Source organism: Mastigoproctus giganteus, chromosome 8, assembly GCF_048544385.1.
Source record: "Mastigoproctus giganteus isolate SK-2022 chromosome 8, ASM4854438v1, whole genome shotgun sequence".
Lineage (NCBI taxonomy): Eukaryota > Metazoa > Arthropoda > Arachnida > Uropygi > Thelyphonidae > Mastigoproctus > Mastigoproctus giganteus.
This window is the reverse complement of record NC_143582.1, coordinates 146,064,396-146,082,738: the sequence shown is the minus strand read 5'-3', so window position 1 is coordinate 146,082,738 and position 18,343 is coordinate 146,064,396. Positions and strand designations below refer to the sequence as shown.

At 36.2% G+C, this 18,343-nt stretch overlaps 1 protein-coding gene across 1 annotated transcript in view; it reads left to right on the top strand.

Annotated features, from left to right (window-relative positions):
- LOC150081900 (mitogen-activated protein kinase-binding protein 1-like) overlaps nucleotides 1-18,343 on the top strand; it is a 470,343-nt gene that overhangs the window by 164,497 nt on the left and 287,503 nt on the right. Inside the window, exons 9-10 of the mRNA XM_090378972.1 lie at nucleotides 5,151-5,226; nucleotides 14,272-14,385. Coding sequence (XP_090235098.1) covers nucleotides 5,151-5,226; nucleotides 14,272-14,385 — 190 coding nt within the window. The remainder of the gene's footprint in view (nucleotides 1-5,150; nucleotides 5,227-14,271; nucleotides 14,386-18,343) is intronic.

The window sequence follows — 18,343 nt, the reverse complement described above, 5'->3', positions numbered from 1 at the left end:
GCACCTGTTATTAAACTCAAATAAAACTTATCTTAAACTGAACTTAATTTTAAATAATGAACTCTGCAAGGAATTACTTCTTTGAAGATAATACTATTGCAAACTGGTAGTTTGTTTTATTTCTAGTAGTACTATGACTGCAAGTTTGTTTTATTGCTAATGTTACTGCAAACTAGTAGTTTGGCATATTGCTACAAGATGTGTTATTTTCAAAGAAGGTAACACCTTCCAGATTTCATCATTAAAATTAAGTGAAATATATAATCAGTTTTATTTGGATTTAAAAAAACAGGCCTGAAATATATTTCAAGTTGAATAAGTAAATTTTTTTTTAATAAATTAACATCATGTCCCATGAGTTTTAAAATTCTTTCATCTTTTTCTGTCATGATTATTTAGTCACTAAAAAATCTCTTTTGCTATTTTTAATATTTGATTAGTAAGCCACAGTAACTAGCAGCCATTGGGCTATAATTATTTTTCCACATATTCACCACCACTACCATACATTTTCTGCACATCCGAACATCTTTGCTTGCTACCTGTTTTTACCTCTTGTCAAATTTGCTCTCAGTCTCCAGGAGCCATTTCTTGATGGCCACAGTAATACCATCATCATTAGTGAAGTGTTTCCCATGAATGTCAACTTTCATAAGGCCAGACAAGTGAAAGTCTGATGGTGCTAGTTTGGGATTGTGTGGAGGATATGGCAGAACAGTTCACAGTTCAGCATTTTCTTCTTGATTGTCCAAACTATACACAAGAACATTAAATGTCTTTTAAAACTTTGCCCAGGACATCATACACTATTTCATTACAAACAATGATAACAGATCTACCCTAAATATCTTAAGTTTTCCAGTTTCTAAAGCTTATAAAATATTATATTATAAAGCAGAACTCCATATTTAGACAAAGAAGTATAAATGATGATAAACTAACCAATCAGTAGTTGGCAAATGTCAGAATTGATGCAAAATACATCAGTAAATAAACCATAAGAGAAGCATGCTGTAGTTATCAAAGCTGATATACTGGAAAATACCCAAAGAAAAAATAAACAACAAAACAGAAACAGCAACAAGCCATCAAACATTGGAAACCATTTAAAAGATGAGAAGGGACATTATTCCTCATCATGCTTATAGCATAGAGCTTCGTACTATCTAATGATGATGAAATGAAGATAATTGTTCTTCATTGGCTATGTGTATATACAACAGCATAACAGCATTGCCTCTACACTGATGTAGTGTTCAAAATATAATGGAGCCTATGTGAAAAAATAAACACACAGATTCACTTTTACCATATTGATTCTTTCAGACATAAAAAAAAAAAAATTCTGAGACAAAAATTGGAATCATTATTTTTGGGCTGACCTTTGTATTTTGAACACTTAATACAGAGTGTAGAGTGTGTTTAGTGTCAAACAGTACCAGGGATTTCCCCCATCTCCATGTAGTATACATTGTGGGTGTGAAACAGAACACTGTCAATGCCAGAAGTTTAAAAGTGTATGGATTTTGTATATGTGTAGTGTCATGTACCGTTGTTCCTCTGGTCATTTAGCCGCTGGGCCCCTAATGGGTTCCAATGTTGTCCACACTCTGCCACGTGAAGGCAGACCAGGTACACCAGCATTATAGTTATTTACTCTGGCAGGTCCTCCACCTAATTTCTTGAGATTTCAGTGGCTAGGACCTAGGAAAAAAAAAAAAAATGCTACAGATAGGGTCAACCAAAAGGATTACTGGTTATGCGATTTGATGTTATTAAATTTTTGGGTGTAGGGCAATTTAGAGATGGTTCGGATGCTGGTTATAAGTTAGAGAGGGGAGTGGGAGACTGAAGGCTGGGGGAAAGACCGAGATAAGGGGTCCTTAGAGAAGATGACCCCCAAAACAGTGGAGCAGGCCCATGCCCCACCAGAGGGAAAAGAGGGATGGCGAGGGGGCAGGGGATCAGGATTAACCTCCCCCCCACCTGGGTGTGGAGGAAAAGGACCATGCAAGGGAGCATGGCAAGGAAAGCTTAATGGCAGCAGCTGAGCTGCACTTTTGAGTGTCATACCTGGGACGAAGGTCCCATCTCATCTTGTCTTCTTTTTCAGAGTCTGGCAAGCCTGTCACATTTGGGACTGTACGTCATGTGTCCTGCCTGATGTATACTTGTCACTACAAGTTCGGAGCTTTCAGGTTTGGTCGTCAAATGTGTGGTTATCTTTTGGACTGTGTCACTAGTAGGGGTCTCTCCTCGGCGAGCCACTCACATTTGGGACTGTACGTCATGTGTCCCACCTGATGTATACTTGTCACTACAAGTTTGGAGCTTTCAGGTCTGGTTGTCAAGTGTGTGGTTATCACTGGACTGTGTCACTAGTAGGGGTCTCTCCTCGGATTTTTCCCGTTAAGTCAAAATTAGAGATGTATGTTCACTGCAGTCTGACTTGGGGGCAGTTTTAGGGCTTCCGTCCATTTGGTCACTGGGTCAGCAAAGCTGCATAATATCGCAGTTTGTGAAGAGTCTAAATCAGGAAGGTCCAAAACAGTGTTGTCATTCATGGGACAGAGGTCCCGTCCCATTATTGTTGACAGTCCTGCTTGCATTTGGGCAAGACGAGCTTATGAAGAGCTCCTGGCAGTATTGCGAGAAGGCCTTGTACTCTCTGTTGCTGTCCAACAAGTAATGCTCCTGGAGTTTCGGATTGAAATTAATTCTGGTAATCAGAATGGAGCGAAGGTCCTCATACAAAGGGCAGTCATACATTAGGTGAGTCCAGCTCTCCACAGTGGCAGAGGGGATCATCAATAATTCCAAGACTTGAGAGTTTGGCTCTGATGGATCCGTGACCTGTTAGCATGAAAGTTGCATACAGGCTGGGGGAGAACCATGAAGGAGACTTGGGATATACCTTGTTGATATGTGAAATAAATTTCCTAGTGATATCTCCTTTAGTGGAGTTAGCCCATCTATCTTGCTATGTCTGCTGTAAATGGAGGCTAAGGCTCTTCTTTTCAGCATTCAAGTTGTTAGTAGGATCAATGTTGTGGTCCATGAACGTCACCGATGTGCCTTTTGATAGTTGGTAGAGGAACCCGCAACATATCACCTCCAGGTCCAAAGGAAGGGTGCCTGCCACCTGAAGGGCATGGGTGCTGACAGTACTGCAGGCCCTGATAATGGTAAGGAGGATAAACCTTTGAATAGTTTCAAGCTTCTTTCTGTTTACTGCTATTTTTGCTCTTGGATACCATAACCCTGCAGCGTATGTAATCACTGGTAAAAATACTGCTCTGTAGAACAGAGAGAGAGAGAGAGAGAGTGTGGCGGTTGAGGCTCCAATCTCGCCGCGTAACTCTGGCAACCAAGGCAGTATAGTTTCTTAATTTTGTCTGCAAGTGTTTCAAATATGGGAGGAATGTAAGTCCTGAGTCCAGGATTATTCCTAGATATTTCACTTCAGTAGTGAAACGTATTGTCGTCTCGTTTATCTTAATTTGTGGATGTCTTCTGAGGGACCCTTTCAGTAAGATGGAATTAGTCTTCTGTGGAGAGATTTGAAGATTATGATCCCTTGCTCAGTTTTGTAATATTGAGAGAGCCTGATTTGCAGAATTTTCTAGTTGTGCTCTGCAGTCTGCAGACACGGCCAGGATCAGATCATCTGCATAGGCCTGGGAGATAATTTCATTCAAGTTAGTGGTGAGGAAGTCATCAAGTACAACATTCCAAAGGAGCGGCCCCAGTACCAAGCCTTGGGGACAGCCCCTGTAAACCTGGTGTTTGACTCTGCAGTATGGTGCATTGACATTTATTTCTCTGGCCGTGAGGTAGCTTCTTATGGTGTTATAGAGGTTTCTGGGAAGACAGGCATGTCTTAGTCGGCTAAGGATGCTCAGCCACCAGAGTGAGTCGAACGCCTCAGCAAAGCCTATGGCAGTAATTAGAAAATATTTTCTATTGGAGTTTGTAGCAGTTGTGAGGATATTCTGGAGTGCATATTGAGCATCCTTGTTTGAAACCATATTCGCTTGTAGAGGATAAATTTGCTGCATTATAATGTACTGTAATTCTACTGTGTAGGAGGTATTCGAAAAGCTTGCTTAGCACAGATAACAGGGCAATCGGTCTATAAGAAGCTGGGATTTCTTGGTTGGGTTTTTCAGAATCAGGCATATGTTAGCTGTCTTCCAATCAGAGGGTAAGACTCCTGTCTGCAGGCAGTGATTGAACAGGTCGAGGATGAGGTATGAGGTATGCTCCACAGTCTTCCTTATAATCTCTGGTTCAAGTAGGTCCAGTCCTGGACATTTATTGTTGCGAAGTCTATTAGTTGCAGTGTGCAGCTCCTCAATAGCGAAGGGCGGCTCTTGATGTTCTGGACTGTATATACGGTTGTCCTGGCAGAGTTGTTGTTGTTGACTTGTACTAGGATCCATTGCTGGTTGGATAATTGTATCCAATATGTTATTGATGGATATACAGTGAAACCTCTTGTTGTGGACACCCAGACTTGGGACCTGGACATAAGTATTTGAAATTACATGTAAAGCAGCCACTCTCTAGTATGAATACAGACACTTTGATAGCTGTCCTTTTTGATTTTTCAACCTCCCTGCAGTGGATACTTTAATTTTTTCAAGGGTAACATTTCGGATGAACACGTTCATTGCCAGTGGCACACACATATGTGTTTTCATTTAGCAACGAAAAGGCAAGTGAATGTCAAGGTTCTTACAATTAAATGTCTTTTAAAACTTTTAGCTGCGGATTACTTTTATACAATTATTTCGTATAATTTTTCCAAATTATTGTAACTGACTACATGTACACTGACCTCAGCAAAGCGGGCACCTCCCATAATGGATGCTTTCCATTATGGGAGATGCTTAATGGAACAATAAAATAATTTCTTAAGAAACAGTTTTGAAACCAATTGCAGTTAATGTTATTTAGAGGTAAACACATAATACTCATACGAACAATAATTCTTATGATGAATAAACTGTTATATAAAACTACTGTTTGTATGATTAATGCTTTTTTGAGTTATATTTAACAGAAACTATTACATTTATATTGAAAAAGGTTAGGACACTCAGAATTCAGTTATAATGTTTATGGCAGTTATTTTTTTTTCCCCTTAGGCATATGAGTTCTCATCCGCCCACTGCTAAATATCCAGATGTCATAGCTATTGCCTTGGATGAAGCAAACAAAAAAGTAAGCTAAATCTATTATAATTTATATTGAATTTATACTCTATTGATTTATTGTTTCATATAGACTGTACTGCTTGTATTTATATTAATACAGAAGGTGGGAAGGAGCAGCAGTGCGTAGCACACGCTTCTTGATTAGACCGGGGTTCAAGCCTGTCACCACCAAATACGGAGGATGCGGAAAGGTCAGGGAATGACCACCGCATATCCCGGAGCAATATGGCCTTAGTTGCTAATGCTCCTAAAAACCAGATAAACAAACAACAACATACAATGCTCCAGATCCATCTGTCCAAAAACCTGACATTTTTAAGATTCTTTTTATATATATATATAGACAAATATGTTATTATCAGTGTATTAGGTGGGGGGGGCTGAACTGTCAGGTGTAATTACCATGGAAGAATTGAAAACACATGTATGCCAAAAAACAGACTACCTGAAATAAAATGAAATTAACATACCCATTATTAATGCAAGTACCCAAAGCCGTGGGTCCTAGGACTTTAACTACTTGATCACGGGGTCAGCAGCGAAAATCGTAGGAGCCATTGCAATAAGCTGGGTCTCTGTTTCTGTTATGATGTACACGTTAAAAGCATATGTATACATCATAGCTGACCCAACAGAGACCAAAAGGGAGAATTAAAATTAAAGACTAAATAAAAAATTTATAAAATAAATAAAGTTAGGCTAAAAAGCTAAGATCATGCCAATAGAATCCTGTAAAAAATGAAAGAAATTTAAAAGAAGGCAAAACAAGAAAACTTACCATGTGCATGGACCAGAATACGTTGAATGCCATCGGAGAGCAAAGGAGAAAGCCGAAAGTTCACATGTGGTGTATATACGTCACCACATGAAGTAGCCCCCGGTGGGGAGAAAGGTGTGAAATCTTCAACGTGAACTGTACCCGTGTGACAGGGAAGTAAGCGATTAAACAGATGAGGCAAAAAGCCAGCAGAGGGAGAAACAAAAACTAACAAAGTGGTGTAGAAAAGACACCAAACTTTGTTATAGAAGAAACAGATGATAGTAGAGGAGTAGCATCTCGATATTGCTTTCGGCCAGCCTAATCACGCACAAGAAATAAGATGTAGCAATTAAGGACAGCAGAAAGTTATTGGAAGAGAGGTAAATAAAGTAATAGTAGTAGTGGCATGTGATGCAAGAAAGCAAGTGTATAAGCTTATGCAGCATCAGCCAAAAAAAAAAAAAAAATCACACCATTCCCTCCAAATGCCTGTCCAGTTCCTCCTTAAATTTATTTAACCTATCAACTTCCACAATGACAGATGGAAGTTGGTTCCAGCAATTAATCACCTGCTGGCTAAAGGCAAGTAAGTAGTGCTCAGGTTGTCCGGGGTTGCAAACCCGTACCACAGTCGGTCCCCAGACAGTATTGGTATTGCTAATGATATAAAAATAAAGGGCTGACCAGGCTAGCCGGGTGTGTAAAGTGCCTGCCTGGCAACCCAAAGGTCGCGGGTTCAATTCCCGCCTCGGGCTTGGATCATAGCACTGCAAAAACCTTTGGAGGGTGCATTATGGCCACAGTAGCCTATGTGCCAACAACTACAAAAAAATATATATATATATAAAAAAATAAAATAAAAATAAAGAATAAAAATAATGAGGACACAACAAAAACATAATACCCCCATAAGTAGACAATACATCCATGGGCACAAGCTTTCTACACCATGAGACACGACAGAGTCTTTGGGGTATAAAACTATACATTATGTACAGGCCTAAAAGTAAATGAAGTCAGACTACAAACATGTTGTTTAAATCAAAGTTGTAGTTTGTAATGTTTTTAAATTTAATAATGTTTAATGCTTTTTTGAAATGATGGTAGAGGAAAGCTGCCGGGAATTTATTATGCAGTAATTTATTATGGAGTAGGTTGATGTTGTCAGAAAATAGACTGTTGCAATTTTTATGCATTGGGAAAGTATTATGTTTGCATGAACTTTTTTAGAAATGTTATGAGTGTTAAGTTAAGTTATGAAAGCATCTCTTTTGTTATATATGTTGATTGTAGTATGAGGGCTGTTGATATTTATATCTAAGTCTAAATAATTGGCTGAAAGGTCATTATTATTTGTTTTATCCAGAGTAAATTGTGAAAACGAGCCAAGTCCGGTTTAAATGTGGGGTAGTTGTAAATTAACAAGTTTTCAATGTATCTGTAAAGCTGCATGACTGAGGGTAGAGAGGTCTCAGACCTCTATATATATATATAGGTATGTATATATGTGTGTATATATATATATATTTTTTTTTTTTTTTTGTGAGACTAATTCATTTCAACTTGGTGCAAAAACTCGTCCTTCGAATGGCACTATTGGATAATAGATTGGTTCTTCAAATATGGTTATATTTAAGTTAAAGTTAAATTATATTTAAATTCTAATGCTTCCAATTAATAAATTCTAGTTAGTACTTAATGCTTCAAAAACTTAATCAGAAACTTTGCTATCTGAGAAGTACAAGTATTTTGGCCAGCAGATTTTCAACTACTACTGTAAATAAACACATTGTGGTCTTATAAACTCAATAAAAAGAGTACAGTTCACCATACTAAATCTACAATTTGCCAAATTTATTATAAAGTCATATAGTATCTGTTATGAGTATATTTTATATTTGAGGTTGTAACACTGCATTGAATTTTATCAGCATGCAAATTAATTCTTTTTTAATGAAAACCCCAAACATGAGAGGTATTAGAACCAATAGTACTTAGTACCATGCATGAGGTGAAGGTTGAGAAGATGAAAGTTGATATTTGTTGACATTAGACTTGAACTTCTGTAGATTGTAGTTTTTAGGAAATATGTATGAAGGAAGGTTGTTCCTGAAAATGGAAGTTGAATGTATAAATGAGGAAGATGAAAAGTTGGTTCTGTGAATTTGAAATTGGGCAGTAAATGGATGTTGGCTGGTGGCCGCACATGTTTCAGAAGAACAGTGCCCATGGAAGTATCTGTAGAAAAGGCATGCAGCAGAAACAGAGCGTCTGTGAGACAGAGTGGAGAGTGGAGAGACTCGGTTAGAGATCAGTCATTAATTAACCTAACTGCCCTCTTTTGAATGAAATCTAGAAGCCTGAGAGAGGTTTTGGGGGTACCGCCCTAGATATGGAAACAATATTCCATGGTAGGGCAGATTTGCGATTTGTACAGTGACCAGCTGCTGTGATCAGGAAGTAAAGTAACGTCAAAAGTGAAACAGAAAACCCAGTTTTTAGATGCAGAGGAAACAATATTAGTAATGTGCTTATGCCAAGAGAGAGAGAGAGAGAGAGAGAGAGATTAGAAGTAAGGGCAATCCTCAATAGAGATATATGAGCTTGCCTGGAAATCAGATTATCATCAAAGATAAGCATAGGAGCAGAAGATCCTTTTTGCGAGATATAAGACAGGACTGAGTTTTAGAAGGATTGAAATCAATAAGTTATCCTTACTCCACTGGTGAATTACCAGGAGATTAGCATTTAAGGAATTGGTAGTGGATATTCGAGAAGTTGAAGCTGATTGAGCAGGGCAAAGTTTCTCAAACTGGAATGTGGAATGCAATGTGCTATCATCAGAAAAACTATGGATGGAATTTCTGGTCAGTGGAAGAAAGTCATTAATATACAAGAGGAAAAGTGTAGGAGAAAGAAAAACCTTGGGGAACACCAGCATTAGTGGAGAAGTTAGATGACAGAGAGCCATCTACCATCACCTGCAGTGAGCAGTCAGAGAGAAAACTGGATACCTAATTAAAAAACAGTTGGCAAACCATAAGATGGAACTTATTTACAAGAACTTTATGTCAAACACAATCAAAAGCCTTTGAAATTTCAAGAGCAACTGCTTGAGTTTCATCAAATTTTTCCATTGAATTTTTCCATAGAGGTATAATGTAAGCCAGAATATCACCAGTGGATTGACACTGGAATCCATACTGGCGATAGAAACCTTCTATCTGATTGTTGATCAGATAGAAGGTTTCTAGTTAGTTTAAGAGTTAGTGGGTAATTGATTTCTCTATTACTTTAGAAAGAGTAAAAATAATTGTAGTGGGATGATGACTGGGAAGGATTTGTCACCTTTTTTAGGAACTGGATGGATATGTGCAAATTTATAAGCAGAAGGAAAAACACCTTTGGAATAAGAAAGTGAAAAAGAGCGACACAGAACAGGAGTAATTTCAGGAGCACACATTTTCAGGACAAGTAGAGAAATTCCATCAGTAACTGGAGCTTTCTTAGCATCTCAAAATTTGTCAAAATCCTTCTGACATCCTTTTGGTGGATGACCACAGGGGCACTGAATGGAACATACTGGGAATGGTGGGAGTTGGTTTATCAAGGTAATTAATACACGAGTTGGAAGAAAAATAGGAAGCTAGCAGGTCAGCTTTATCTTTAGCTGATGTGGCAATAGAACCACCTGGTTTTGACAGAGGTGGGAACAGAGATGGGCAAAAGTTGTGGCCAATAGCTTTGGCAAGAGACCAGAATGCTTGACTACCATTTGGACAAGAAGCAAGTTTTCTACTTGTAGCCCTGTTTAAAATCTAGTTTGGGCTGATTAATAACTGCCTTACAATTGTTGTGAGCTTTGGAGTAGACAGAAAATGAAACTGAATATTTGTAAACAATTATGATATGCAACATTCTTCTCTTGAACAGCCTTAGCGCATTTATTGGAAAACCACGGTTTAGATAAAGGATGAGATTTTAAGGTGGAGTGTGGAATAAATGAATCCATCTCTACAAGAATAATTTCACTGATACGAAATCTGAGCAAATGTTTACATCAGAAGTTTTGAAACAGTAATCTGACCAAGGAAAAGAAGTCTTGCTGATTATCCCATTTTGCATTCTTGTAATGCCAAACAACATGAGGTTGGGAATAGCCATGAGATGAAGGCTCCATTGGAGAAGAGACCATCACCAAGTTGTGATCTGAGGTGCCTAAAGGATCTTTCACTTTGACCATGTACTTAGAAGGGTTGTTTGTGAGAAAAAGATCAAGCATGTTGGCTGTATGGTTAGGACTGTCTGCTATTCTGGTAGGTAAATGAACAATCTGTGCAAAGTCATTAGTAATTGCAAAAGCCTCAGCATCTCGACCAGCTGAGTCTGTGTGACTAGAAAATGGAAGCCAGCTGGAGTTTTGAACATTAAAATCACCAAGAAAAATTACCTCACTGTTAGAAAAGTTGAACTGGAGAAAGTCAATTTGCAAAGAGAGGAAGTCAAACAGTTCCAAGTGATTAGAGGAGTTGGGAGAATGGTAGAGACAACAAATGAATTTGCTAGAGAAGATCGAAAAGAGGAGATTCCAAATTGCCAAGTCTCTGACAGGGAATATCGGAATGGACGTGTGCACAAGTACCACCTTTGAAGCGAATGGAATTAAAGCGAATAATTCAGACAACTAAGATGAGCAACTGAGTGAGATGAGCAAATTAATTTGAGACACTGTGTTGACAGAAATTGTTAATCTCCTACCCTTTTTATCAAGACTTTGAATAAGTCATTGTCTTTGTGAGCTTTATCATAAAGATTGTAACTAGTTAAATTAACTCATTACACCATGATATACCATTTATTATTCAGCAGTATACTACAGTTCCTTTATCAAAGCCCTGATCATTTGCAACATTGTGAACTTGGTGCATCATAGCCTTAGTTGCTCATGCATCATAAAATCTAAAATTACTGACTCACTCACTTGCAATCTTTTTTTTTTACCTTACATACAAAACACTTAACAAGGAAGGCATCTTTTATTAATTTACTGACAGGGAGGGCAGTGTTTTGGCTTGTATTTCTAAAATTCAGCACTAGCTTTCAACTCTGTCAGTAATGTCAATTAGAGGAGTTGCTATCACAGACATTTATTTTTTTTGAAAATCAATCTTTATTGACATTTATTTTTTATTAATGTCTATTGCTTTCTAAATTGAGGGAGGATGTCTTCCCTGGGCTGTATTATATACATTTAATTGGAAATGAAAAACCTGCAGAATAAAGTTTTTTCTTATTTTTTTTATGGTTAACTGAACAATTATAGTAAACTTTTTTTCAGGTGCTTCTCATTGCCATAGTCATTACTTTTCCTTTTTTAATTATGAACTGTATAGCTTTAATATTTTAGTCAGTGAAACAGGTTAATTATTTTAAATACAACAACAGGTAAACTATATTAAGCACAACAGTGGGTAAACTACAAACTAAACAAAGGTAAACTCTATCTGAATACAACTATAGAAAACTTTGTTTCTGAATTTTCACTTCCCCTTGATAGTCAAGAGAGCAGATCACTGATGATATATGTAAAGCATATATACTCTTCAGAAAACTAAAAATTGGTTGGCAAGAGTTAACTAAACGACTTTTTTAATGAACAATTGGTCAGTTAGCTGACATTCTAACTATATGGCATTTATCTCTTCTTAGCGTTCACTGATTTCTAGTAATTATTATAATAAGAATCTTTATTGTATTGTAAAAAAGGGGAAAAAAATGTGCAAATACAATTTCCTTCCATGGCAGACCAAAGCCAGAGGGTTCAGTAATACAGTATTTTGATTACAAGATTGCTAATACCAAAGACCCTCAAACATCAAGGTTCTGAGCATCTTAGTATCAGAGAAAGGAACAATAAGTTATATAAAATAAGTTACAAAATATATTAACACAAAATACTGGTAATATTTCTGTATACTTCTGTGTGGTAATACTTTTTTTCCCTGCTTAATTAACGATGTTTTCAAATATTTGCCTCCAAAAATACTCATCAATGTGACTTTGCAACAAATATTTACCACTGTCATTAAGTTGTTTGGTAACTGATTTCAGTCTCTTCCATCGATTCTCTATGATGTTTGTGTTTTCTCCAGTTTACAGATCAAAACAAGTTATTTAATGTATATAATGCATTATATTTCAGGTGTGTTTGATTTTTATAACTTAATCACAGTAAAGAAAAATTCATTTAATTTAACAGAAGTGAACAGTAAATGATTAATTATCTTGCTTGATTAATTATAAATAACTAATTATTATTGATTAATTATTAATTGATCAACTAATAATGCAGTAGAACCCCTCTGGTATCCGTAATATATGTCAGATTTTTGTTAATTCAAAGCAAAAATTACAGTTTTTTGAAGCCTAAGTATTGAGGGGTAATTAGTTATTTTTATTATATAATACAACTGTGATCCCTATTTCTCCACAGAATGACAGTCACCGGCATTAATCCAAAATGTTAACTCAGACACATGTATGTATACTTGCCTAAAAAATTAAGGTTGTAGGTTCAAATGCTGCTTCTGGTGTGATGATGGTCCCGTGTTTTTAACTATAATGCATAAAAAGTGAAATGTGATTGCAGTAATCGAATTGCCTTAAAAACTAAATATATATTATTGTATAATTAAGTACTAAACTACGAACTAGCACCGAATGTCTCATGAAATCATTTTGAATTCTGAAAATACATAGTAACAATGATATACAGTTTAAGAAATATATAAAACAGAAAGAAATTGGTTTGAAATTATTAATGGAACGTAATGCATAAATCTGGCACCTGCAGTATTTTTTTTAAAGTCTGGTTAGTCTATTTCCACTCTGCCCTTGATGGTCAACTACTCTTGGAGAAATATTCAAAAGGTATCCAGATTTCCAAATATCCAAATTTTTGAGGTTCTGCTGCATATAAAAGTATTTGTTTTCACTTTATTGCACACACTCCACATTGTTCATGTTTCTATTCTGATTAATATAATAAGCAAAGAGTTATAATTTAATAATTCATGATTTGTGTTTAATATACTGATAATAAAAATTATTTTTCTCAAACCAGAACTCTTTGCATGTTCAAACCGAGCACAGAGAACATTTTGTTTCTGTGCCCTCATCATATTGCCCATCCATTCCTCCAATCAGCACATGGCAACACACATAATATCCAGTGCTTCAACTACAATATACAGTATATGGATAGGCTATGTGATGTATATAAAAAAAAAAAAAAAAGAAAAAGAAAAAAAATAATAATTGCCAGGATTCTGTTTATCTGATTTTATTGGAAGTTTAGTTATTATATGCAGACAAATGGATGGACAGACAGAGATGAATGGACATGATGAAGACAACAGGCACTCATGCATATCTCTGTGTGTGTATGTTGTGTTGCATTGTGTGTGTGTGTATATACACACACACACACACACACACACACACACACACACACACACACACACACACACACACTACATATATACAAATGTACCTAAAAGTGGGTTTTGTGTTTTATAGACATAAGAATATTACATTCCAGGAATTTCGGTAATTTTTTTGTACGATACCCATTCATCTGATGTGATAACAGATTTTTATTTTATTACTTTTTGAATAATTTTAACAGCATCATCTTATACTTTCTCAAAAGTGAAATATGATGACTTCAGTCATCTATCACATATGCCAAATAGCCTTTTCTTTTTGAGATTTTTCTTTTCTTTCTTTTTTTTTTCTTTTTGAGATTGCATCTGAAATATCATCATTTTATCCAAAATTTGGTCCACTTGATTCGAGTATTACCTGGACATCAGTTCCATCAGTGTTTTTGATTCCCAGGTGGCAAACCCAGCTTGTCACCTGGTGGTTTAAACATTGTTCAAGACTAACCACAGACCAGTCAGCTGCTTCAGTGGTAATGAAAAATGATCACCTGAATTTCATTACATAGTGAAGAGTGATAAAAATGCAGTACAGGGTAATCTAGATAGAACTGGTGTTCTCAAATGATTATAGTTTTGTAAAGTGAAAAGCTTGTTTAGTTTGTTGCATTTTTAAAATATAATTTATTTAGTTAATTGCATTTAAAAAAAATACAACTTTGTTTTTTGCTTTAGCATTATATATAATCTCAGAATTTATATATTTAGTCAAACTTTAAACTCTTCTTTACTCTTTAACTTTACTTCTCTCAAAACTCTTTAACTTTACTCTCAAACTTTACTCTTCTAGGTAACGTGTATATATAATGACCACAGTTTATATGTTTGGGATATTCGAGATGTCAAGAAAGTTGGTAAATCCCATTCATTTTTGTATCACAGTGCTTGCATCTGGGGAGTGGAGGTAAGGAACTACTTTTTATTTAAGAAAGTGAAATAACTGTTAAGTCATAATTCTTATCCAATAAAAAATATATTTTTAAATATATGAAGTGAGTTCAATGGAAACCTACCAGATCACTTGCATGTGCTATTTATAGTTGAAATATAAATAGCACATGCTTATATTTCATGAGTTGTTTAAATAGCACATGGTTTATATTTCAGACCATCACCCTCTGCATTAAGACATACAGAGGGTGATAGTCTGCCAATAGCATTGTCAGTATTGAAACTTCTGGCTGGAATGATCATGTAATGCTGAGCTGGATGATGATGATTACTGAAGTCTTATTTGTTAGAGGCGATGACAAGGGTTTTAATTTCAGGAAAGGTGATTACAACAAGCTAAGACACTGCATGGCCTCCATCAACTGGGAAGACAGTGTGAGGGAGGGTGAAAATATAGGTGACTAATGAAATTACTGTAAAGCTACCCTAAAAGAAGCCACAAATACATATGTAGCGTGAGGAAGTTGAATGAATAAGAAAGTGGTAGTTTAATAGTGTAAAAAAGATAGCATGAACATTCATAAAGTAGTAAAATTAGTAAAGTTCTGAAACAAATAATAGTTATAAATTGTCTTTAGTAGTATGACTGAAAAGGTTAGGCTGACAAAGGCTGAGTTAGAAAAATCACTGGCTAAGAGAGAAAAGGAAGGAGACAAGAAGTTTTGCACATACATAATTACAAAGACTAAAAGATAAAATCACATTGGTTCCTTATGTAATGAATTCTGAAACTCGATGACCAAGGTGATATACCTGATGAGTTGATTGGGTATATTGCAATTAAAGTCCCTTCATGGCAAAGAGAAATTAAGTTATGAGCCTGAGCACTGTAAAATCAGTTTTGGGGAATTACAGATGTTTGTTTGCTAGAAAAACTTTTGATTCTGAAGGCAAGTAAAAGCCCTAGAACAGATTGCATGTGCTCTGGAAAAGCCTCAGACCATCAGTTGTATGGTTTTTGTTAGACTCAGGAGTGAATCTCTTGGATTGGAGAAGTGCCCGTGTAACACCAATCTGTAAAGTAGTTTCAAGAATGAAACAGTAACCACAGATCAGTAAGTCTGCCTTCAGTGGCAGAGAAAATTATGGAACTAATGATTAAATTACAGTTACAGAGTAATCTAGATATAAATGTTTCTTTTTTTATTATTATTTTTTTAGGAATGCAGCACAGATTTGTAAAGGAAAAAACTTGTTTAAATATTTTGATAAACTATTATGAGAGTGCCTTGCATGATGTTTTGTTATTTCGTTTTTAGGAGCATTAGCAACTAAGGCCATATTGCTCCGGGATATCCGGTGGTAATTCCCTGACCTTCCCGCATCCTCCGTATTTGGTGGTGACGGGCTCAAACCCTGGTCTTATCAAGAAGCGTGTGCTTCGCACTTCTGCTCCTTCCCACCTGGCTACGGAGGCGCCATTGCCTTGCATGAGGATACAGGAATAATTTGATAGAGGGCTGTCTGCAAAGAATGTGCTGTATGCCACTACTGATAACATGCACCATCTGTTTACCGAGAATGCAGGGAGAAGCTGCAGTACCGGGAAATGCTTTTGATGGGTAAAAGTTTCCTGAAGTTTCCCATGGTTCTCATTTTGGCTTTCTTTACCTTAGCCGAGTGTCTTTTATTACATATCATTTAATAAAATCAAATGCATAGTACTAATAAGAGATAAAAGAACTATTGTGACTTTTTTTGTAATAAATATAATAGGTGGTCAAAAATACATTATATATTACATATATATATATATATATATATATTGATGGTTAACTACAAAATGATTTTGTAGTAAACTTTTTTGTGATTTACCAAGAAAAAGTCATTTGATATTTTCTTGGTTTACTGGAAATATGCTTATAGCCCAAGATAACTTGTAAAGTACTAGAGAGATACAGCTGTGCTGGGCCGTGCAAAGGTACTTGGGGCCCCAGATGAAAATGGGGGCACTGCCCCCCTGGCCCCCTTGCACTGCACCAGGGCTCCCTTGATAGGGGGCCCTGGTGCAGTGCATCCCCCCACATTTGCACGGCCCTGGCCGTGTGACATGATATGCATTGTTATTTGTATAAAGTATAACTAAAGTTATTTTAAAACAAATATGCAATTTTGTAGTTAATGTTGTTTGACACTAAACCCGTGATATTTAAACATAAAAAATGGTATTTTAATTTAAAAAAAAAAAAGGGTATAAGAGTAGCATTACTGGAGTTAAAATGAAAATGGAACAGCAAAGTGAACCGTGGAACATATGAAACGTGCGCACGCACACGCACACACACACACACACACACAGACAGTGCATACCATACCACTTATTGCGATCATGGATAATGTTATCACTTTTATGAAGTCCTGATTAGACATATACCGATACATAGAAAAATTACCATTTATTGCAATCATTGCTTCAGTTTTTTGTTATTGTTTTTTTGCCTTATTTTGGTTTATGCACATGTGGTGGAAGTGATTACATAACATCCTGATTTGTTTTTGAACATTTACCCATTATGTGTCTAGTTATACTATTGACTTTTATATAGTTCATATGATTGTCAGTGGCATTATTCAGTGAAAGAAAGTATTATGTACTAACCTGACTGTTTTACAATAGAGCATTAATCATTTTCTGATTCTTGATTTTAATTTTTCTTTGGTTTTAATGGTTTGTATGGATTTCCAGAAACATTTTGATAGTTTCATTTTTATTGATGAATTAAAAAAATAGTGCACAGGCAAATTAAAGTATTTTATATTGCTTGATTTTAATGTCTTCTTCTGTCTATTTAAACCACTTTATGTACACATTTCCATCTGTATCAATGAACAAACAAGAATGCAGCTGCATTCTTGTTTCGTCAGTTATTATTATCAATTAAACTGTGTCCTGAAATGATCGTACTGGTGAGTATGGGCTTGGCACACCCAGGGTCCTGAGCTGGATATCATCATTCTTCTCTTTCCTGGTGATTTCCTTCTACTTTTGACACTCTCTCTCTCTCTCTCTCTCTCTCTCAGGGTAACTTGAGAATTTTTTTTTTCTGTTGCATCATAAGCCTCAGGCTTCCTTGCACCATATGGCTATTAATAATAATAATAATAATAATAATAAGTGGCATCCACTGTATATGAGAAAATACACAATACTACCAAAATTACTAAAATGCCTCTAAGAGAAATTTATTTAGATGGCCACTGGCTTTTTCTTTAATTGGCATTATTTTAGGTTTTTAACTCTATTTTTATACTTATACATTTATTTTTATTCCTTTTGGTCTCTGTCAGGTCAGCTATGATGTATATGGTTCGCACATATACATCATAACAGAGACCCTGGTTATTGCGGTGGCTCCTATGGTTTTGGCTACCAATCCTGTGAAGAAGTAGCTAGCCCTAAGACCTGCTACTTTAGGTACAATCATTATTATCATTATTATTTTTATGTTAATCATGCTTTTACCTTGCTGGCATTCCCAATTTTTTCCATGGTAATTACACTTCACAAAGTCAGCAGCCCTACCCATTACACTGAAAATAAACATTTGTCTATATAAATATATATACAGGGTGTCTCAAACATATTGGTACAAACGTTTAGGGGAGGTAGGTAACATCTAAAGGAATGTGAATCACATAGGAACCCATAACTGGAAACGTCACCGTAAATCAGTACATGGCGCTGTTCATCAGTTCGCGAGAAAGAAAATTTCTGGTTCACTCGTTCAAGCAGTAGTTGCCGCACGAAGAGCATGCATCAATATACGAACTGTGAGCTGGCAGACATGCACCTAGTGTATGGATTAGCAGAGAGCAATGGACAAGCCGCTCAACGAATTTATGGAGAACGCCTCTCAGACAGACATGTACCAGACCACCGTTTGTTTGTGCGTGTGCATCAAAATTTGTGC